This window comes from Durio zibethinus, chromosome 9 (genome assembly GCF_047325235.1).
Source record: "Durio zibethinus cultivar Kanyao isolate XHJ-2024 chromosome 9, ASM4732523v1, whole genome shotgun sequence".
NCBI classification, from domain to species: domain Eukaryota; kingdom Viridiplantae; phylum Streptophyta; class Magnoliopsida; order Malvales; family Malvaceae; genus Durio; species Durio zibethinus.
The window spans coordinates 27847770-27872558 of NC_143170.1; the positions used below are offsets into that span (position 1 = coordinate 27847770).

The window sequence follows — 24789 nt, forward strand, 5'->3', positions numbered from 1 at the left end:
ATTCTTTGTTTTGTCATAGTTTCAACTTTCTTTGGATTTCATGGCTAATAAAGATGTGCAAATAAAAAACAAAGGACTTCTTGCCATTGAATTCTCAATAAAACAATCTCTAAAACAATCTCAACCATGGGAAATTGAAATCACATTTACACAACAGCCGGTCCAAAATTTTTGAAAAGCTCAAATATATCATGACTATGTAATTCCCAAAAATTTGCAGTTACGAATTACTGGCCTCTAAATATAAAGTCAAAGGCCAACGCATGCCAAAACCTTGTCTGTAACTCAACGCCAAAGCCTACTTACGAAACCCTTTTGTCTTTCTTCATCCGGTTCTCTAGAAATGGGAAATCAATGGTATTATAGGCCAGGTCTAAAACAATAGGGTTACGAGGTACTGACCGGAAGGCGTTCTATAAGCGGAACAGCTTTCGAATTTGAATCACCGATTGCAGACTCGTAGAGATCAAGTTTCTCGAGAAGGTATTTTTCCACCTGAACGGATCAAAAGCATCGCATAAAACAATGTAATAAAATAAGGATCAGGAGATGTATCTCTGTCTCCGACGCATGTACAAGTTTTTTAATAAAAGAAAAAATAATGCATCAAGGAATATTTGCAAAATTGGAAATATGGCCCTTTTAAGTCGAAAGCTCATGTAAATGGGAATTTTGTAAATGTAATGTCAAGTTGAAAATTACTTGCATGCTTGATCTACAATGATACATGGAAGAATCCAATAGTTGGTTTCATAAAACTAAAGTACATAAACAGTTAAAATGGTGTAAAAATAACTAGTTTCACACCTGGTGTAACATTATCCTGGCTACGTATTTATGTGAACATGCGTGACAGCCATATATAATGTATTCCAAGAAATGGAAGAGTAAAAATGGTACCTTCTTGTCAGCTCCACTTAATGATATAAAAGATATCTTCTTTGAAAGATTCTCCGGAGCCTTCTCCTCCTCAATAATTCCAGTTGCATGCTCTATGCAACTGTAAGATCTGCATTCATCGTATAATGTCTTCAACGCTTTGATCATCACCTGTCATGGATAAAAAGATACAGATTAAAATTTTAAACATGATTATATTGATCAGATGTCTGAACCCACTGTTAAGAGACTGCTAAAGAAATGACTTTATTAAGGAGTTCATTAACATGGAGAAAAAATTTCAGTGTTAAGCAGGTAATTTGCATACGGAAAGCATACATGCATTCAGCAGTAGTCAAAATAACGCAAAAAATCTACTGAAGGTAGTGGGGAAGGCAAACCACTAAATGAATGTAGAAACCTGATCACTATTACTATAAGTTTGAAACTTCTATAGGGCATTCTCAGCAAGAGAGTGAGCACGGCAGTATAGAGCATATGCTTCTGTTCTCTTTCCAGCTAAACTGTATGACCTTGCCAAATAGAAGCACCTGCAAAGAATTCCAGAGGTCCATGTATCAATTTCAAAGGGCACCGGTCTTGTAATAAAACACAAAATCAATCTGAAAAAAAATGAATTGCTACATAAGTAGACTCAATATTTGATCATTTGAAAAGCAGGAAATTATCAATTCTATTTCACTCCTACCAACACCACCAAAGAGAAGAAAAAAGCCCTTCTGATAAAGAAGGGTATTACAGAATAATGCAGAAGGTCATCTCATCCAGAGGCCAACTATGCGAACAACTTTGTAAACATTCAAAATGTAACAAAAAGTTGAGAATACCAGTCAAAGGACATTCCCTTTTTCTTTGTAAAAAGGAAAAAGGATATTAACCTTGAATAGGTTCATGCAAATATTTAAGCATATAACGTGCTAGACTTTGATTGTCAGAGTTTTGACAGCGGATAACCAAGCTAAACAACAAAAGTGTAGCCACAAAATGAAACTCCCCTTCAAGCTTCCCTCCCAACCCTACCCCTTCCTCCCCCCCCCCCCCCCCCCCCACCCCAAAAGAAAAAAAAGGTAGACATTATAGAGATCATTAGAAATTAAACCTTTCAGCTCGGAAGGCCAAATTTTTAAGTTGACACTCTTCAGCAAATGTCACTTCTTCAGGTTTTCTATCTCTTCCAGAACTAACTAAATCAGATAGATCAGCTGTATTCTGCCAAATATAGCACCCATTTAGCAGAGTAATAATTAATACAACAATACAAGCTTCTTTTCTGGGAGGGAAGGGATGCCAAAAACAGATAATCCTCAATAGAATCCTCACCTGTAATAAAGGTCATATAACTGAACAAACTCCTCTGGCTTGGTCACTCTCTCATTTTTGTCCTCACGACGCCTAGTAAGTTTGCTCTTTGCAATGCTAACTAACAACTGGTTGCACTCAATTGTTCGTTGTCCTAGTACAGCACTAGCAGCCTTATCGAGACCATTTAAGTCATCTTTCACATTTTCAGCATTACCTGCATTGACCTAGAGTGTATGCTAAATCATCAACATCAGACTCAAAGAACTGAAATTGGAAGTCAATAATTAAAAGTAATTGAAAATTTTAAAATTCTAACAAATAGTACTAAGTGAAAAGAAACGACAGCAAAACGGTCAATTAACACTCCATAGCAAGTCACTGCAGATACAGCTCCTTGCTTCATGATATATTGTAAAAACTTTATCAAAAGTTACTAGTCTTTTCTCTGCTGAAACTGAATCGGATGATGGGCCATGTAAATCCTTTTCCAGTTCTTGTGCTGCAAAAGTTGTCACACAGAGAAAATATAAATTTAGACCATAGTTAGACTATAAACCAATTTAAAAGGTGACGAGAATGACCAGACAACCAGAATTCAAATTTAAAGTGAACAGAGGTGCATTTTGCACATCTACAATTAATGACACAAACCATGGCTTGTGAAACTGAATTCAATTGAAGCTTGAAACTTGTTATTGCAAAACATTTGCCGCATTTTAAATCAAGGGGGGGGGGGGGGGCAAAGAGTGAAAGCAGAAAGGACTGCAGCATAGAAATTGGAATGCTAGCTTCAATTGCAATTTACACCTGTAGCTTACACAATAGGTTCTAGGATTAGTCATCAATGAAAGGTACTGAAAAGATTGAAAGATAAACTGAAAATAAAATCTACTAAGAGTGGACTACCTACTCTAAGTTCCCATAAAATGAAAGCTTAAGACATTGATTATATCCAGAATACAACAGGCAATTCAAAACCAAAAATATCCAATGAAACTGAAAAGATAAAAGACTCAACTACAAGCATAGGACCCAAGTAGTGCAATCATGAATTGATTCATGCCTTTGATACTATAAGCCCCATCAAGCAAAAAGAGACCCAGAATTCTTCAGTTGTGAACAGTATATGCATTGAGAGTCCGACATCTAATTTCAGAAAAAAAAGCCATTAAAAATATAAAGGTCAATCATAAATTACCAATAACAACTTTTGAGTTGGTTTTCAGTTTTGATTCTTAATTTGAACAATATACATGCTAATCTCATTGCAAACATTCTCACAGGACATAGGAAGAGCTAACGGCAAACCTTTCAAAATAGCAACCCGAGTTTTTGCATTACTAATCGGGAATCTATTGCCAAGCCATTGGAACTCTGTCAGAGATGCAGCCTGTTGTGATCTTGCCTCTGCCATAACAGCCTGCAAATCAAGATAGTATAAGAGCTCAGTGTAACTGACAAAACCCTCGGCAGAATAAAAAGAGAGAAAAGGAAAAATGTTATTGTTTCCCTCTCTCTCCCTTCCCAGCACAGTTATCTGATATGAGCTTTTAAAAGGTGAGTAAGTGGATCACAAATTGCAAGAGCTATAAAACAAATGAGTGTTCATCTTACATAAGAAATTATCATTTATACAAGCTTTTAGGAGGTGCATTACTAACCATTATAACAAAGAAGCCTAATATTTTCTATCAGAGATTCAAATTTCTGCAAACAAAGGATCAGCTTGAAGGCTGTAAAGGATAGTGCAAACATCTTATCAAAATTTCTTAACAAAAGGAAATCATTAGTTTATTTCAATTGAACTAATAGTAACAAAATGATGCATTTTAATTCCAGAAAGAAATCATGTATTACACTCACCACTTCCCCTTGAGTAAGGTGGTAAAGGATTGGAAAAAAGGAGGTCTTATGGAATTTGAAAGGTCATTTTTTTAAACACACCAAAGAATTGATGACAAAAATAAAGTAGCAGAAATGAGAGGCATTTTACACAGACAGAAACCAATTTCTCACAGCCAAGCAGCTGCTAGCAAGTCAGTTGAAAAATAAGCAGTAAGTCAGTCAAACTTGTTTAAAGAAATGAACTGACCTCTAGCTTTGATTTAAAAAGGTCCAGTGCAGGACCTTCCATTTCACCAATCTATAAAAGTTCAGAAGTTTGTAAATTTGACTCTCCAATTTTGTGAAGGCAGTAGCGAATACTAGGTTCAAGCTCTTCAACATGTTCATGGCACAAGACTTGATTCTCCACATCTCCATATTTCCCAAGTTCTTCATAAACGGCCCTGCAACATAATAAAAGATGTTAGCCCTGCGTGTGATAATCAACAAAGAAACCATTGGAAAAATATTATGAAGGATATTGAATTTTTTCTTTTCACATGGGAGCATGCAGATCAAGCAAAAATATTAGCCATCGACTCTAACATGATAAATATTATCTTTATACTATCGGAGACAAGCACAAACCTGGCACTTTTGAAATTCCTCGATGCAGTGTCCCAATTCTTATCTTGTTCAAACAACAAATTCCCTTTCATATAGGAGGCATAGGCCTAAAATAAAATATCAAAACAAGATGAATTGCAAAGAAAAGAAGTCACACTTCATAAAGAAAAGAATACAAAATATATCCACCAAAGTCTGTAGTAATTTAAGGTTTCATCACAGATTCACAATAGACAACCAGAAATTTGATTATGATGAATGGAGATTTACAGGCATGCCTAGTTTCACTTCTTCCTCCACAAGTACAAAGTCTGTGCCCCTTAACACAGTTCACATCAAGATAATGCTATTCCAATCAGAGAGCAAAAACTCAATTCTGTTCACTGTGATGCCTTTTGTAAGCAATAATTTACGTACTGAATTAAAGCATTTACACCTTTATGCAACTCAAAAGGCACATCAGTTGACCAAAGATAGGGAAAGAAAGAAATAAAAGCAAGAAATTTAAAAAGAAAAGAATGCAAGTACACAACAATTTTCTCCTTCTTTTTCTTTTACTCCTGTTGGCAGATAAAAGCATGTTGAAGATTATAGCTACAGAAACCTCACATAGACAACCAAATTGCAAACACACCTCAGCTTCTAAAGTTGTTCCAGAATCTCCTCTGACAGAACACAAATGTGAAAACAAATCAGCCCATTTGACAGACTTGCGTAATCTACCGATCAAGTAGATACGCTGGCGTGCATTTGGGCCATCTGGAAGCTGTCTCTGCCATATAAAGAACAAGATGAAGAAACCTATTTTAAATCAAATAAAAATTACACAGTTAACTTTGGAAAGCTATGATAACTTGACTCCACATTGCACCCACCAGCCAATCCTCTTCAACACTAAAAGCTTATAATGGAAATAATTTAAATTATAAGATGCTAATCTCGAGGAACTCTAAAACATAACAAATTGTTATGTAACTCTAAATATTATCCAACAAGCAAAAAATCGCATCAACAATTATCTCGCGGCATGCACATACACATAGGCATTTATAAAAGATAAGATAGAGAAAATAATAAAGAGAAAAACAACTTTCGGAATGAGTGTTTATTCGGTCAGCTCCGTTAATTTCAAATGAATTACCCAAAATCAAATTAACCGAATTATGTAATTTTATTTTCATTAATCAAACCGAATTTTTTAATTTCGAAAATTAATAGACCAAAATTAATTTAGTCGGTTTGATTAATTTTTTCGATAAACTAAATAATAAAATATATTAAGTTAAATTATATTTTAAAATTTTAATTTTTTATTGAAACAAATTAAATAAAATTATCCAACAAAAAATTTAAACATTAAAGTATTAAGTTAAAAACTCTAATAACTTGAAATGAAATAAATAATTTTATATATAGGTTAATTACCGAAAACCGAAAATTTACTAAAATCATTTTGGATAATCAATCGAAATTTAATTGACTGATTAATTGAATTAAATTGATTCAGTCAGTTAATTCGGTTAAAATTGAATTACGAATACCCCGTTCAGAATTGTAAAAAAAATTTATTACAGCAAAATTGACGAGGCAGACCTCACTTCATTGACCGTGGACTCAGAAATGGCTTTTCGGGCGTATTTACCGCGGCCATGTGTGAACTTCAATGATTTATACAACCTCCTCAAACGAGCAGTGCAATACCTCCTGCACCCCCCAATTTTTTTCATTTAATATGTCACTAATTTTAAAAAATAAAACCCTTTTAAGAGAATGCATTTCAACAATTTTCTAAAAATTAAAAAAAATTTTGTAATTTACCGGTAACGAGCATAATCTCCATGTCGTAATCCATGTTGCATCTGAGCAGATTTAAGAAGCTGCAAAACTGAATATGGAAGGCAAATTTTTATGAAATTTTAAATAAATAAAAAAAAGAGATATAACCTACAATCTCGCCATTAAATTAGTATTATTGATGCAATTGAAGTTAAAAGTTGATAAAGAAATGTAAAAATCTGACAGTTGATAGAGAACTTGCGGTTGATCTGATCGTAAACGTTTGAATTTGAATCGTCAATTTCCATTGCCGTTACTTCTTTAACCTTGGCCATGGCACCTTCAACAACAAACAAAAACAACAATAATTATGCACGTAACCGCTAAGGTTTCTGGCAGAACGGTGGCAGAGAAATGGACGAAAATATGAAGGCATTTTACCGGCGACCAAACAGAGTGTCGAGATGTTAACAAATTTGGTTGTGACGTACTTCTGGACTAATCTAGTGGAAGACTGGTAGTGAAGAAATGGCTTGCTTCGGCTCAAGTTTCTCGACCGTTACTTTTGGTTTGAAGGTGTTTTCAGATCCGGATCCAAGAGTCCGAACCGTTAGTGTTGATTCGGCCTACCTGGGCTTCTTGAAGGGCCACTTGGCTGATCTCTAGTTTTTTAGGGATCTGATCGGATCTTGTTTGCGTCGAATCGGAGGGTTGGGCCCTAGCTTAATTGGAGTTTTTTTTTTTTTTTTGAACTTAAAAACAATAAAATATTTAAAAATATTTAAATTTAATTTCTCATGGAAATTAAGATACCTTTAATTTTTCTTTTTTTTATAATTTTTGTAGCATTTACAATAAAATATTTAAAATATTTAAATTTAATTTATCTTGGAAATTAATATACCTTTTTTTTTATAATTTTTGTAGCATTTATTTTAATATTTTTAATATTTAACTATTTTTAATATTTTATAATTTTTATAGCATTTTATTATTTTTGATAAATTTTGTTGTGTTTTCAATAAACTTTGTTCTTTGATAATATTTGTAGTATTTGTTATAACATTTGTACCATTTTTTATAATTCTTATGGTGTTTTTTTTTATAATTTTTTTTATTATTTTTATAATTTTTTTAACATTTTTGTAATATTTTTTTTACTATTTTCGTTAATATTTATAGCATTTTTTTAATAACTTTTGTAGTGATATTTGTAATGTTTTTATAATCTTGTTAGCATTTTTGTAGCCTTTATAATAATTTTTATATTTGTAATATTTTTATAATCTTTGTAAGTTTTTTTTTTAATCTCTTAGCATTTTTTATAACTTTTTTTCTATTTTTTATAGTATTTTATAATGTTTGTTGTATTTTTGTAATATTTGAAATAATTTTGATAATTTTTGTAACTTTTTTTTATAACATTTGCAGTTATCCTTTGCAGCTTTCTTGATAATATTATTATGTACAATTAGGAACCTTTATAAATATATAATTTAAATGATTTTCATCTAATTTTTAGTAATATTTAACTTATTTGTCATTAACTATTATAGATATTCAACAACATAAATTACTAAAATATTCAATATGAAGTTACTAAAAAAAAAAAAACTTGTATAGTTTTTATTTTTATTTTTATTTTTATAATTAGGGTGATTTCCTTGCTTCGCTGCAGTTGTTTTTTTTTTTTATATAGAAAAAAATTTAATAAATTATCTTACATAAAAAAAAAAAAAACAATTTGATTCAAATATTGACTTAATTCATATATATATATAATCTTGTCAAAATAATAATAATGACATAATAAAAAATATACATCACATGTCGTACAAAAGTATTCATTTCGTATTAAGCATTTTATTTTAGGCAAGTCATATCTATTTAAATTTTGCCAAAATTTGATTAAAAAAATTACATCCTTCCAAACAATTTTCACTATACCTGTGAAATATTTATTTGATTATTAAAATATTAGATACTTATTAAAATTTGAAATACTTTATATAACTTTTTTTATAATTTTGGAAGAATTTTTTTAAATTTCAAACTTAAATAAATTAATTTATATAATTTTTTAAAAATATAACATTTAATAAATTTAAAATTTAATAATAACATTGATATGCATAACCATTATTATTTTAAATAAATTTATATAATTTTTAATAATATCATACGTGTTATTTTTGGATATTCAATAACGTATACTTATTGAAAGTATTTTTAAAAGAATGATTACTGAAATATTAAACATAAAATTACTTGATTATACCAATAAATAGTTAGTTTAATTGGTTAAAATTTATTTTTTTTGATAAAAAAGTTTTAAGTTTAAATTTCATCGATAATTATTTATTAAGATTATTTTGAATATATAATTTATAATTATAAAAAAATTTTAAATTTAAATTTTATCGATAATTATTTATTAAAATTATCTCGAATATATAATTTATAATCATTTATTTTAAATTATAAAACTTTATTTTAAGGAATTGAACAATCTCTATCTTGAAATTAAAAAAAAATTACTTAATTATTAAACATTACAATAAAAGTTTTCGAACCTTAAATCAAGTGGACTCCATTCAAATCTAGTGGGTCGGCCGGATCGGCTTTATTCTAATCCTATCAACAAGATAAAAAAAATTATCAAATCTTCATCAACCACTTCCCCAGTAGACACGTAGCCAACCTTTACTCACGGGCCGGAGAGAGAAATCGAGGAAATCAGGGAAAAAGAAAAATAAATAATTCAGTCAAAAATTAAAAAAAAAAAATGGCGTACTCGGCGGCTCTATCTTCTCACATTCCTTTCCAGGCCAACTCCAGGAAAACGACGCCGTTTAAAAGCACCTCCATTCCCCCTCTCTCCACTGCCGCCTTCATAACCGAGCTCTCCGCGGTGGACGGTACCACTGTTGCTCTCATAAGTGGAGGTTCCGTTGCCGCCCTAGCTGCCATTCTCTCCTTCTGACCCCGAACGCCGACGTCGTCTACTGGCAGAAGAAGCCGGTGGCGGCGACAAAGAAGTCGTTAGGAGTTACTTTAACAATTCCGGTTTCCAGAGATGGAAGAAGATTTATGGAGAGAGTGATGATGTGAACAAGGTCCAACTTGATATTAGGCTAGGGCACTCGAAGACCGTTGAAAATGCCATGAAAATGTTGACTGACGAAGGCACGTTGGAAGGAGTGACCGTTTGCGATGTCGGGTGTGGAACCGGCTGTCTCGCGATTCCCTTAGCGAAAGAAGGGGCGGTTGTTTCGGCTAGCGATATTTCCGCCGTCATGGTGGCTGAGGCTGAGAAGCAGGTTAGTTTGATGAGCCGTTTTATATGCATCTTTAATTCACTGTCATAACAGCTTTGTGAACGGAAATTTTTGTTTGGCCAGACCCAGGGATTGTTTATTCTTGTCCTGTAAAATAATAAAATTCATGTATTCATATAATATTTTATACGAAAATTATGTCACAATTTGTGTCTGACATGAAAACATGAAATGCAATTTTAAGCTTCACCTTCGAGTCTTATTTTCGTATCATATCGTGTTTGTGTCTGTCACCGTTTCATGTTTTAGATTACCAGATACTCTTATCTAAGAATTGTTCGGATAATGGAATTTTAAGTAATGAATATTTAGTTGATAACTCAAATCAAGCATTGTTCAAAGAATGTTTCTGACTTTATGTAATCTGTTGATTGCAAATTGCGAGCCTGAACTGTGTAATTATATGATGCAGGTGAAATAGCAGTTAGCGGTAGCTAATGGTGATATTGCGCCAGTATGCAAAAATTTGAAGTGAAAGATTTGGAGAGTTTAGATGGGAAGTATGGTACTGTGTACTGTTGTGTGCTTAGATGTTTTAATACATTATCCACAATGTAAAGCAGATGGGATGATTTCACACCTTGCTTCACTAGCTGAGGGTCGATTAATTTTGAGCTTTGCACCAAAGACATTTTATTATGATCTGTTAAAGAGGATCAGTGAGTTGTTTCCTGGGCCATCTAAGGTGACAAGGGCATATCTTCATGCTGAGGCGGACGTGGAAAGGGCGCTGAATAATGTTGGGTGGAAAATACGAAAGAGAGGGCCAATCACTACACAGTTCTACTTTGCCAGACTTGTCATGTCTGCTTCTGCATGGTGGGAGGACAGGTTAGATTTTCCCTTTGTCTTGTTTTACTTCTTCTGGATAAGAAATGTCAGGAAAATTTTTTCAGTTTTCTCTTTCTCTAATCCCTGATTTTCATTGCATGCCCTTAATTGTATTACATGCTTGCCTGTGTATTTAATTCTATATTAGATGTCCTTGTATCTAACTTCTGATACTTGTTAACAAAATTTTTGTTCAGCTTTAGTGATTGATCATGGTTGATTTCATGATGTCTACATATTGTGTCAGAATGCTGCAATATAGGCATAGTGTTTTCCTTTTTTGACTTCAAGCTTCATGCTTAATTATCTGAGTACAAAATTTTGTTACTTTTTAAACGATCAATCATGTTTTTTGATGATGTCAACATATTATATGAGAATGGTGCAATAACATGTTTTCGTTTTCTTTTTGCTCTTCTTCAAGCTTGATGCATAATTTAGTGAGTACAAGATGGTAAATTTCTGTACTTTCCCTTTCATTTTTGTCAACTTGACTGGAAGAATATATACAAGAAAGTCTTAACAACTCTCAAGGTTTCTAAACAGAATGATATGGCTATCTATTGATTAACACTGCTAATGAAGCTTAAAACCTTAAACTTTCTTTGCTAGGTTCATAAGGATTCAGAAGAAATTAAACAAGAAAACTATAAGTTTAGCAATTCATCATGTGGCATTACAATAGAAACAGAATCTTCAAAATTTTGAGAACTGCATCTGATTTTCATAATGAAAGAAAAGCTTAAGAACTGAACTGTTCTTACCTGGTGCCTCATTTTAGTCGTAAACTGTGAAAATAATCTGGAAAGAAAAATTAAAAGGCTGGCTGTAGATAATGAAGCTTCGCTTGCGCCACCAACCCAGGAATCATTTTCACCTTTGCTTCACTGTGTTGCAGGAAGCTAAGATCTCTTATCTTGGTTTTCACTTATAACTTATTGGCAATCCTCACCATAGCATCTGTGAGCTTATTGAGGGCAGCCACTAAGTTATCAGCTTGCTCCTTTCTTTGGTCCCTATCTAGTTGGTAGTTTATGTTTTGAGCTTCAAGCTGAGAACTTAGGATATTACTGTTCCTTTTTAGAATCTTGGCCCAATTATTGTCCTCACTTCCATCTATTGACAAACGCCTCCGCTTCAGTCCCTCCTGAACCATAGATCCTGTTCGAGATATTGAGCCTGGACACTTTTCCTTAGCTTCACCTGCAGAATAGAAAAAAAAAAAATAGTTCATTCTTTGTTGTTCCACGCACTTAGTAGTGATGATAAGGGATTTGCTTTGGTCCTGGTTCTTTCATAAATCAAAATGATAAAGCAGGTTTAAGTAATTGGCATTCAACAGCAGTGGATATTTGATACTGTAATGGAATGTTATAATATTTAAATACAAATCACACCTAAGCAAGGACTTGATGATTTAACACTTGAAACTTTGAATTACTAAAATTTAGTTACCTGAAATAGGTGACGGAGTATTAACTGTCTTCACAGGACTCCTCATTGCAATAGTTTCCTTCTCATTTCCTTGCCCAATTTCCTCCTCAGCTTCTTCATCTTCATTTTCCTGCTTTTCCTCTGCTGCTGCTGCTGCTGCTATTGCTGCTTGACCTCTGTTGCTGTTATCTATTTCTGTCATGGCTGTAACATGTGCCAATGGAGTTGCTGCCATAGCAAATCCCTTTCCATCCAAGATGTCATAAACTTCCCTATCATATAAACTAGGCAATTTTCTTTCTCTTCTCAAATCACTTCTCATCGTCCAGAATGACTCAGCCTCTTTCTCCATCTGTAACTGCCAAGTTTTAATTTTCTTGAAATCACTAAGAAGATTACTCCATCTTTTCTGGCATTGAACCGGTTCTCGGCCAAAGCCATGCTGTTTACAATAGGAAGAAATTGAATCCCACTTAGGCTCATTCTGGTCTGATGCAAAGATCGACAATGATCTACTCCTTGATCGTGCTCTGTTCTCTACGGCAAGCTTTGCTTGTATGAGCACAATTGTTTCTTGTCTAGTCCACCGAACATGTCTGGTATTTGTTTTGCTGTCTGTGGCATGAAATGTTTGTCCCTGTGATTCATCAACTAGACAACTTGCATTCTCTTGCATGTTAATCGGATCCGGCTCCATCACAGTCAAAGATGGATTTTCACAAGCTAAAAATACCAGCTGTTGAGGGTGAAAGTGCTATTTGGGAATGGTTTGATAAGATCAGACGTTACAATCTACCACTTGAAGAAGAAGAAGACGACAAGGGTCTAATTTGGGTGTTTAACGTATTAGGTGGAAAGGGATTGGGGCCTAATCTCAAATGAGATTTTTTCCGTACAAAGAACCCTAACAGGCTTCAGTGTCCAAAGAGGGATCTTTTTTTGGTACAAAAAATTCGAAACTAAATAGATTTGTTAATTTTTTAAATTAAGATAAAATATGATGTATCTGATAATTTAAGAATAATCGTTATAAATCACACATTCAAAATGATCTCAACAAAAGAATTATTAGCTAAATTCGAACTCAAGATTTTTACATAGAGAACGATGCTTCCCAGGAGTGGAGTTCATATTTTTGGAAAGTAAACAAAAGAGCAGGCTCACCTTCCTTTAGCGTAAAATTTTTTAAGGCTAGTGATTCAAGTTTCTATGGAAAAGTCTAAATACTCTGAACCATCACTAAGCATCTGCCATAAACAGAAAACTGTTTCCTTAATGGTAATGTCCAAAAAGGGATACAACTTTCTTTCTGGGGCACCAAGATTTGCCAAGACATTTCATCTCCCACAAAGATACGTATCTTCCCTGTTGTCCAGCCAATTAAACATCTTTATCTTAGAACTTATAATTTTAAATACCACGTAACAATATCATATTAAAACGTTGCGAAGATATTAAAATAGTATAATTTAAAATTTTAGAAAATTTATAATAAATTTTATAAAAGTTAAAAAATATTTTTTGTGTTTAATATATAAAAATGAATTATAATATAATAGTTTTTATATTTTATATATACAAAATAAATAAATATAAATATATGAATTTTTAAGTTTATCCTTAACTTTTCCTATGTTAAACACTTTGCATTTGTCTTGTTAAAGATGGCTATTAGGACAATACTTGTCATTAGGGTATTACATAGTATTAAATTTATTTCTACAGTATTAATTTCGCTGATGATATTAATATTTTTTTGAAATATTATGTTAATGCAAATATCAAATTCCGTTCATTTCACTATTTCTATTAAAAATTAATATCATTTAAAAATATAATGCAAATTCAATGAAATTAGAAGTATAATAGCAAATTACATCCGATTAAGGATTGAGGGGCATTGGCCTCTGACCTCCATGGATGATTCCTTTCAGATTTGTATAAAAAATATGTCAGACTGTAAATTTTGGTAGCTTCTCCTCTCAGTACATACCACGCGCCTTTATGGACTCATCGTCTTTGTTGATTAAGGTTGAAAAAAAAAATAAAAAAAATAAAAAAAGTATAAAAAATCGTAATATTTGATTCTATTTATATTTTATTTTATTTATTTTGAATTAAGATTAAATATTAAATATATATTAAATTTAGATAAGAATTTGATTGAAAAATAAAAAATAAAAAATAGAACTAATCGAATTATATATTTTTATTAATTTTTGTAAATAAAAATAATTGTTTTATATAAAAATTTATTTAAATATATTAAAAATTATGTTAAAATAATATATAAAAAATTTAAAATTTAATGAATTAAATATAAAATTCAATTTAAGTCGATTTAAAAAAATTTAAATTTAAATTTAAACATTTATAATATTATATATTATTAAAAAAATTAAATGATCCATTTCAATTCTTATTACCCTTATTCTTTCTTCAGTCAAGGTACTACTCTTTATTTTCTTCTGTTCCAAAACACTAGCGCAGTTGTCAGTGTTTGAACTGAACTGAACAGTTGAAATCTCAATCGAGTAAGAAAGTTTTGTCTTGATTTTAGCTGAACTAAACAGTCGAAAATTTTTGTCGTGTTAACTCCGTCGGTCGTTCTCACGGTGAACTTAAATACTGAAACTGAACTCCCATAAGATTCACGCCTCCCTTTCGCCGAGATTATGGTGAATGATGATTAGGATAATTCGTTTAATTTATTGGAGAATTTATATTTTAATATATATTTTTATTATTTAATTTTAATTTTAGCCTTAAAAATAAAACTAAAGGGCTTTGGGCCAAAAAAATATTACAAGGCTGAATTAAAAAACACAAGGCCTAATTCCTAAAGGCCCAAAACAGTGCTAAAAATTAAAGTTGAGCTACGCTTAGTTTTTAAAAAATGTGTTTTATTTTTATTTTTATTTTTGTTTTTTAAAAATATATTTAATAAATAAAAATCAAAATTATTTTTAATATAAAAATAAATAAATAAAATATTTAATAATATTACTATTAATGTCATTTAATTATAAATATGACATATATTTATTAATTAATGATATTAAAAAATATTTAAATATGACAGCTTAATCCTCAAGTCAAGATAAGATATACTGTACCTGACAGCTTAAGATATGTGATTGCAAGTAATGCATTCGAGGTGATTCCAACAAGTGCTCATTGGCATGACTCAAACCCATGTTGAAAAGAACAAGCCTTAACTAATTGAGCCAATCACCTGTTGGTGAAAAAAAAAATCTCTTATTTTTATAATTAAAAATACATATATATTTTTAATATTTTTATTTATTTTATTTTTAATTATCAAATATGTTTTCATTCATATTTTTTATTTTTTTGATAAATAAAAACAAAAATATTTTATTTTTTAAATCAAACATTACCTAAATTTTTGTCGTTTTCCCTCTCACTCCTTACGTTATCTCATTTTCGACTCTAGTCCTGATCTTATTCTCGGAGACCTAAATGACCCATTCCTCTCTTTGTCTCTCACACTCTTGTTTTCTCTCTTGAATCCGATCCCATTCCAATAGCTCTGGCATTTTGTACTTTCTGTTAGCATTGAAAGGTAAGTATTTTGCAAATTTTTTATTTTATTCATGTTTATCTGGGATTACTTTTTTTTTTTATTATTCTATTTTGATTTTGTTTATTTTTCTTTTCTACAAAGACAAAGCCTAATGATGGAAAGAAAGGTAAATTTTTAATGGGATAACCCCTCGTTTGGCTTTGAAGTATTACATTTTTATAAAAGGTTATTTGGTTCACGAAATTTTGGATTCTATGAAAAGTGATTTTCGAAAAAGTGTGATATTCGAAGTTTTTTTTTTTAATTTTCAGAACATCTTGTGTTCAAATTTACTCATTTATCTGAAAAAATTCACATATATTAATTCTTGAATAATTACCATAATCTTTTTAATATATATGATGACAACTTTTTAATAGTTTTTATTAATAATAAATACCTAAATGACAAATGATACATTTGATAGCAAAAGAAGATAAATATTTTATCTGATTGTTGCTTTTATTTATAAAATATCATCAATAAAAAAATATTGAGAATTATTTAAGACATCGTTGGTTGAGAAACACCTTAAATAATTTTTTTTATTTTTTTAAAAGAGATTATTTAAGGCATTTTTAGTCCAAATGTATCTTTAAAATATCATTTAAAAAATATAAAGAGATTATTTAAGGTATTTTTGGTCCAAAAATGTTTTAAATAATCTCTAATATTTTTTTAAAATGGATTATTTAAGATATTTTTTAGTTAAAAATGCCTTAAATAATACTCTTTAATTTTTTAAAAGATATTATTTAAGGTATTTTTTTATCAAAAATACCTTAAATAATCTCTAATATTTTTTTAAAGAAAATTATTTAAAGTATTTTTTTTATCAAAAATACCTTAAATAATCTCTAATATTTTTTTAAAAGGGATTACTAAAAGCTCCTTAAATAATACCCTTCATTTTTTTGGATCGTATTATTTAAGGTGATTTTTTTACTAAAAACATCTTAAATAATTATTTTCATTACTTATAAGATTTAAAAGATAAAATATTAAAAAATTGAAGTAGTTCAGTCGATTATAGTATATGGTTATTAATCATAAAGTTGTAAATTCAACATCTCTTTCTAGCGTTTTAATGCTTTTATAAGGGGATTATTTAAAATGCTTTTAGTAAAATACGCTTTAAATAATCCTATTCAATTTTTTAGATCGTATTATTTGAGGTATGTTTTTTACTAAAAATACTTTAAATAATCTCCTTCATTTCTTATAAGATTTAAGATATAAAATATAAAAAAATTAGAATAGCTCAATTGGTTAAAGCATATAGCTATTAACCATAAGGTTGTTGGTTTAACCATTCTTTTTAGCATTTATTTTTTGGGATTTTTTTATTACTTATTTTTTTGGATTATTTAAGGCATTTTTTGCCAAAAAAACACTTTAAATAATGCTGATAATTTTTTTAGAGGACTATTTAAAGTATTTTTTGCTAGAAAACGCCTTAAATAATCCTATTCAATTTTTTGTAAAAGGTTATTTAATGTATTTTTTAGTTAAAAACACCTTAAATAATCTTAAAAAAAGTTGAACATGATTATTTAAGGCATTTTTCATGTCAAACGCTATTAATTACAATATAAAAAAATTTTAACAGTAAAAATCTATAAGTGATTTGCAATTTGAGATTACCCTAAATCAAACGTTAGAATCAAATACTTAACAATAAAATTTTAGGAAAAAATGAATGGATTTTCCCAAACCAAACGCCCCTTAATGTGTTATCTAAACAAAAAAAATTTAATTAGTTTGCTATAAACCTTTAAAATAACATGGATGTGACTTTAACTTTTTAATACCATAAAAGTAACATTGATATGGCATTTAAATATTGACATAGATGATATATGATTGTCATGTAATTTGAGGTTTGGTTATCACTTATTATTTTTAAAAATAAAATTTTTAAAAAAGTTTTTATTTTTTTAAAAATAATAAATGCAGTTCAATCACTATAACATAGTAATCATATCACTGTCACATGCTAGTTACCTGTTATTTTCGTCAGTGTTTAAGTATCACATTAATATTATTTTAACGGTGTTAAAGGGTCGAGATAATTTAATATATGGAAACAAAGTTTAAATACATAATTAAAGTTTTTTTAGTTTATGTATTACATTAGAAAATTTATAATAATTCAAGGGTCAAATAAGGTATTATCCCTTATTAATCTAATAGACAAAGGCAGTGATAAACATTTGGTTGTATGATTGTATCCTTGTAATTTTAGTTTTTTTTTTTGTTTTTTCGACTGTCATTCTTATTCTTGTATGAAATTTATGCATTAGATGTTAAATACCATTACAAACATTAAGCAAATTTAATGCATCATATATACATATATATGATTGTTTAAACTTTATTTAATAGCTGTTAAACAAGTTTCCACAACATTTTCTGTTACAAAATTGTTGTTTTTCCTCTGCTGAAAGCTCAGAACAAAGTTTTTAGATAGGAATATAGCATTAAAATGTATTTGATTAAGAATTAACGGTCTCAATATAACTATCATCTTTCTAAGCATTTGATTTCTTTTTTTTTTTTTTTCTTCATTTGCTCCAAACCCTTCACATTTTTACTCAGTTAATTTTATTAGTCATTTTTGTTTGGGATTTCAACTTCCTGATATTGTTATTTGACATGCCATTGGTAAACTCGATATGGATTTTACTTAAATAAAACTTGAAAGAGATTTTAATATTGGTATAGTTTTCTCTAAGGTTTTGCTTGGTTGTAAGGTTGGAAAAACTTAAGGATGAAAATTTTGTTAAACTAATTGTTAAGCTGCAAAGTAGGAAATTTGTTATGAATTTTAACCTTTAGATTAACAAAGTTTCTATCATTACCTCTTTTCATCATTCTTACCAAGAAAAGCCTAAGAGATTTGGTGTTGTCGTGAGTTTATTTGTAATCGTTTTATAATGTATATCAATTCTAATTATATATCTAGTCTGTACTTAAAATGTTAAACTTTTGATATATTTGATTGTGAATTTTTGTATTTTAAATGCCATATCAAGTTTTGGTAAACATTGTAACTCTCTAGTATTTCTGTTTGAAAAAGGAAAAAATAATGAAAACTTTATTATAATAACATTTTACAATGAGGTTTAAAGCTTATTTATACAGATGTAAACTGTTACAAAATAAAAATATAATAAATAAAAATAATGACTAAATCAATTCTTATAATCACCTAATCAATCTCTAAATCAATATCAAATCAATTTCTAATATTCTCTAAATCAATATCAATCAATCTAGAATATTACTAAAATAATATCATAAATATAAAATATTATCAGAATATTATTAGAATATCATTGACACCCATTGTAAACTTAAGATGGTAATGTAGAGGCCAACTTGAGTTTGAAAACTTGGACAAAAAATTGATCAGGTGAATGCGATTTGGTGAAGATATCTATTTTTTTATCAACACTGATAACAGGAACAAGTCGAAGAGTTTGAGCAAGCAGATGGTGACGAATGAAGTGACGGTCAATTTTAATATATTTAGTACGCTCATGAAAAACATCATTGTGAGCTATTTGAATGGCATTTTGATTGTCACATAATATAGAAGTACTAGAGTGATGAAAAACACTCATATCTTGAAGTAGCCATCATAATCTGATGTGACATTTGTAAGAGCTTGATACTTAGCTTTAGTGTTAGAGTAGGACACCACAATTTAATTTTTACTTCTGCAAGAAATAAGAGAAAAACTGAGAAAGAAACAATAACCTGTGGTAGAACGATGATCAGTAAGATTTTTTGCCTAATCAGCATTGTAATAACAATGCAAGTGCAAAGAGAAACTAGAGAAAAAATGTAAACCATAGAACATAGTACCTTTAACATATCGTAGGATTAAGAAGACAGCAGCAAAATGAGTAAATCAAGGAGCAAACAAAAATTAACTTACCAGATGAACAATATAGATAATATCTGAACGAGTAATTATCAAGTATACAAGACTATCCACTAGAGGTTGATACAAAAAAGGCTCTTAAAGTGGTGTACCATTGAAGGAGAAAGCTTCAAATTCTATTCAAGTGGTGATGATGCAATTTTGCTATTAGATAAACCTGCTCGAGTAATAAGATTAGAAACATACTTTGTTTGAGACAAATGTAAATTAGTAGAATCATTAGTGACTTCAAAGCCTAAAAAATAACTTAAAATATCAAGGTTTTTTATCTTTAATTTAAAATGCAGAGAAGTCTTTAGACTTTGAATACCATTTTTATCATTACACGTAATTATTATGTCATCTATATAAAGTAAGAGAAGAATAGTACCATATCTAGTAGTTTGAGTAAAAAAGGCAGAATCATAATTACTAGATATAAAATCAAGCTGTACAATAGTAGTACTAAACTTCAAGAACTAAGCTCTAAGGGTTGTTTGAGATCGTATAAAGCATGTCGAAGATGACAGACCATGTTGAAAGGTACAAATGAACCAAGAAGTAGCTTAATATAGACTTCTTCAGTGAGATCACCATTTAAGAAGGCATTTTTAACATTTATTTAAAATGTTGGCTATTTTCTAGTTGAGCAACAGCTAATAATGAATGAATAAATGTGAGACGTGCAACTAGGGTAAAAGTCTCTTCATAGTTAATGCCATATTCTTGTATAAATCCTTAAGCAACAAGACGAGCTTTGCAACATTTCATTGACCCATCAGATCTAATCTTGATATTGTAAAGTCACTTACAATCAATCATTGACTTATCAAAAGGTCATTCAACAATATCTCAAGTATGAATTTTTTCAAGAGTTTAAAGCTCTTCTACCATTGATTGTTGATTAGAGATAATTTTAAAAAAATTATGAGGTTCATGTAACGTGACTAACGTATAATAACAGTGAAAATCACGAAGTTGAGTTTTAAGTTCCCTTACCCAAGTGAAATGACGAAGTGGAAGCAATATATATGGAGAAGGGACAATCGTATCAATATGAGCTTTAATCAGATCAAATATAGTAGGAGTAAAAAATGATGGATAATTGTTTGAGTCAAAAGTACCTCTAATAGTCTCTTCATTTGAAAAAAAATAAAAAAATAAAAATGTAAAAATACATGAAGAAGAACATGGTGAATGTAATAAAGATAGACTAGTAAACTTTTTATGTTTCCAAAAAACTACATGTTTTAAGATGCGAAGATGTTTAGACATTGGATTATAACATTTATACCTTTTGCGTTTTATATCATAACCTAAAAAGCAATAAAATCTAGCTCTAGGTTTAAGTTTAATCCTTTTATGAGTAGGAAGTAAAACAAAGTAAACACATCTAAAAATTTTGAAAGAATGATAATCAAGTACCTTATTGTATAGAGATTTATAGAGAGATTGTGTGCCAAATATTGGTGTAAGAACACGATTAATAATGTAAACAACAGTGAGAGTAGCTTCACCCTAAAAATATTTAGAAAGGGAAAAGAAAATAAGAAGGATACAAACTGTGTCAAGAATATGATTTTTTTTTTTGCTTGACCATTTTGTTATGAAATATATGGGCAAGACCTATGAGAAAGAGTCTCATCATCTTTTAATAAGTTATAAAACTCAATTTATGTATATTCAGTAGCATTGTCAGACCTAAAAATTTTTATTTTTTTTAAAAATTAAGTTTGTATCATATTATTGAATTCACAAAAAATGGATAAAAGTTTAATTCTTTGTTTGAATAAATATATCTAAGTAAAACGAGAGAAATCATTAATAAATATAATAAAGTAACGTGAACCTCTTAAGGTTAGTGTGAGAGCTGGACCCAAAATATCAGAATGGCCTAAATAAAAAAGAGTAGATGAGATAAAATCACTTTTATTAATAGGTAAAACACTTTGCTTTCCAAGTTGACAAGACAAATAATAAAAAATACCATGAGAAATATTATTTAAGATACCAATGGAAGCAAGTGACTTTATTCAAGAAATAGATGCATATCCTAGCCTAATATGCTATAAATCTAAAGAAATTGAAGAGTTTATTGTTTGAGATGTAGTAGTAGTAGGTAAATGATGTGAAAATTTCAAAGTTTTAAGCTTAAATAGTGTTTTAACCTTATGCCATGTCTCAACTTTCTGACCTGTTTGAGGATCCTACACAATAGTCATATTATTATAACAATTGCAATTCAAGATCAAGGTCACAAAGTTGGCTAATAAAAAGCAAATTTAAGGTAAGATTAGGAACAAGATAAATGTCAAATGTACATAATTTTGAGGTTTCAATATTACCAATATAGCTAGCTTTTAAGACATATCCATTTGCTGTTTTAATGATTAGACCATTAGGTATAGGTATCTTACTTTTGAACAAGGAAGGGTCGGTAATCATATAATTTTTACAGGCAGTATCAAATAACCAAACATTACCTGATATGACAGTAGACGTGGCAGGAATATGAGATTGAGATAATACTTGATGGAACAAAGTTTAAAGATCAATGGTGAAGATTATAATGGTTTTAAATGAAGACTTAGAAGTGTTTGGTTTAGTGGTTGTTACTACAGCACTCTTGTTAGTGCAAGGATCATGAATTAGACTACTGTTATAATGATATTTAGCTTTATATTTTTGAATGGGATGATTAGTCCTATCACATTGTGAATAAGACTTGTGAAAAGTAAAGCTAATACTTTTCTGATGAGTAGTAGTAATAACAGTATCAACACTATGAGTCTGACTAATACTTAATCGAGTTTTCTCATATATCAATTTCATGAGAGCATTATCCATAGTTGCTAAAGAATGTCAATGCAAAAGTGAAGACCTGGTATTCTCAAATTCATCTCAAAGTGCTATTAGAAATTGAATAAGATGAATTTGATTTCGATAAGTAATACAATTACCAACATCACTTTCATCTTTGAATTTTGGCTCAGAATTTTCAAGTATGTCCCATAAATGTTGCATTTTAAAATGAAAATCATTAATCAATTAACCTAGTTATTGACGAAGGGGAGATAAAGTGGTTAAAATATGATATTGATGAGCAATGATAGTAAAGTTGTACCATGTGACAAGAAAATCTCAAGCATCTTTAGCAAGTTAAAATCTTTTAAAATGTACATTGATAGAAGAAATAATGGTGTTGGTGAACCATGATAGAATTCGATGATTTTTACTTTCTCATTTCTTTAGCTTATCTACAAATTTATCACTGAATTCATATTCTTTTTTTTATGGTGTTTTGCGTTCTTTAATAACAACAAGCCATAATTTAATTCATTTTAGATAACTATATGTAACCGTAGCCCACTTATTGTAATTATTTTCATAAAGGATAATGAAAATTAGTTGTACATTTTCTCATTGAATACCTGTCATTAAACTCTTGAAAAAAAATAGAGATTTAGGAAGTTATGAGTATTGATATAAGAGATGAATATTAAAGATGGGAAAGGAAACCTAAAAAATTGAAGTGCGAAAGCAAAAAATGTAGTTTAGAAAGAGAATAAACCAAGGATGAGAATAGGCATATATTGGTAATTTCATGGTGATTCACTTTTGGAATGAATCATGAAATAGCTTTGATATCATAAAAAGGAGAAAATGATGAAAACTTTATTATAATGATTTATGTTTTACAATGAGGCTTAAAGCTTATTTATACAGAAATAAATTGTTACAAAATAGAAAATATAATATATAGAAATAATGACTAAATCAATTCCTATAATCACCTAATCAATATCTAATATTCTCTAAATCAATGTCTAATCAATTTAAAATATTACTTAAATATTACTAGAATAATATAATCAATCTAAAATATTATTAGAATATTACTAGAATATCATTGACACTGTTATCATTTTGTATTGTTACATGACATTGAGAACTTTTATTCTATTGTTTGCTCATTTAGTAGGTTTTGATAACTTAAAAGGTCGAGAATAACGGTTTAATGAGGAGAAGTATCTTAGCAAACCACGAGTACTCCATCAGTTAGCCTATTGGAATTGGTGCAGTAATGATATTAGAAAACCAAGGAGGGCATTAAAACTTATCCTTATATGTGGGCTTTTTACACACTTGTTTATGGTGGTTTGGCATTTTGAACAGTTTACAGATGGAGCAAACTTTGTAAGATAGAGGACAAAGTGCAAGCGCTTTAAGAGATTTTGTAAACTTGTTGCAAATGAGGAATTAGCTAACTCTGCTGCTTCTGTTAGAAAGGCTCCTACATCTGTTGATAAAATTTCCAACTAGTTATATATGCTAAAGTTTAATTTTTCCCTTTTTATGTAGGAAAAGAATTACAATCCGATTGCAAAAGATTTTGTCAAATCAATACTTAATAATAGAGGTATTCATAGGTCAGGTCGACTTTGAGTAGGGTTATGTTTGATGGTAATGGTTTATATGCATCTTTAGATTTAGTCTAGTCTAGCCTAATGTTTCAAGCTTTAAAATTTTTTAATTCCTGCTCAAATTGAAAAAAACAAATTTTAAATCCATTCATTAAATCTTATTTATATAATAAAAAATTAAAAAAAATCTTACATAAAAAATAAAATATAAAATTTTTTTACATATATATATTTATATAATTATAACATTTTAATTATATATATTTTATTTGAATTTGGTTGTCAGGTTTGATTTTTATTTTTTTATCTAAAATTTGGTTTGAAATTTAAACGAATTTAAAAATTATATTTAAATGTATTTAATGAATTTTAATTTTTTGTTTAAGTCATTTTAAAATTTAAATGAATTTTCAAACGATAATTTGACTTTTGAATAAGTTCGTGTACTATTAATTGATAATTAATTTTCACAATTACCAATTAATATCTAATATTATAACTCATAAATTCCCTTAAAAAATAATTATGCTCAATTAACTATTATTTTTTTTTATAATCAAATTAGGAGCACCATTGGCTAAAACAAACTTCTTTCCAAACTCCACTAAAAATAAATAAATAAATAAATCCTATCCAGGTTTCAATTACAAGAAGACCCAATTTTTCCAGCTCAATCCCCGTTTCCAAACACTGCGTATTTAGGCCACATTGTTAACTCAATAATCCTTCAATAAAAAATTATATATCAAACAAAAAGCCAGCGCATCAAAAACCTAAAACTTTCCGTAATTTTAAAGCACCAGCTCAAGCGCCGCATCG

At 29.5% G+C, this 24789-nt stretch overlaps 1 protein-coding gene and 2 pseudogenes across 3 annotated transcripts; 1 reads left to right on the forward strand and 2 right to left on the reverse strand.

Moving 5' to 3' along the window:
* Positions 1-62: 62 nt before the first annotated feature.
* Positions 63-11501, reverse strand: LOC111314176 (uncharacterized; annotated as a pseudogene). The gene is made up of 14 exons (XR_016345348.1): positions 11363-11501; positions 6674-6769; positions 6472-6538; positions 6247-6357; positions 5288-5454; positions 4675-4760; positions 4295-4490; positions 3511-3622; positions 2565-2701; positions 2230-2426; positions 2000-2119; positions 1301-1430; positions 901-1050; positions 63-495 (listed from the first exon to the last, which is right to left on the reverse strand). The product of XR_016345348.1 is annotated as an uncharacterized LOC111314176 (transcript).
* LOC111314185 (magnesium protoporphyrin IX methyltransferase, chloroplastic-like) lies at positions 9215-23981 on the forward strand (annotated as a pseudogene). Its single transcript, XR_016345347.1, has 3 exons — positions 9215-9749; positions 10180-10598; positions 23723-23981. The product of XR_016345347.1 is annotated as a magnesium protoporphyrin IX methyltransferase, chloroplastic-like (transcript).
* LOC111314173 (trihelix transcription factor ASR3-like) lies at positions 11233-13009 on the reverse strand. The gene is made up of 2 exons (XM_022915287.2): positions 12054-13009; positions 11233-11801 (listed from the first exon to the last, which is right to left on the reverse strand). The coding sequence occupies exons 1-2, from the start codon at positions 12727-12729 to the stop codon at positions 11527-11529; spliced, it is 951 nt and encodes a 316-aa protein (XP_022771022.2). The 5' UTR covers positions 12730-13009; the 3' UTR covers positions 11233-11526.
* Positions 23982-24789: the final 808 nt, after the last annotated feature.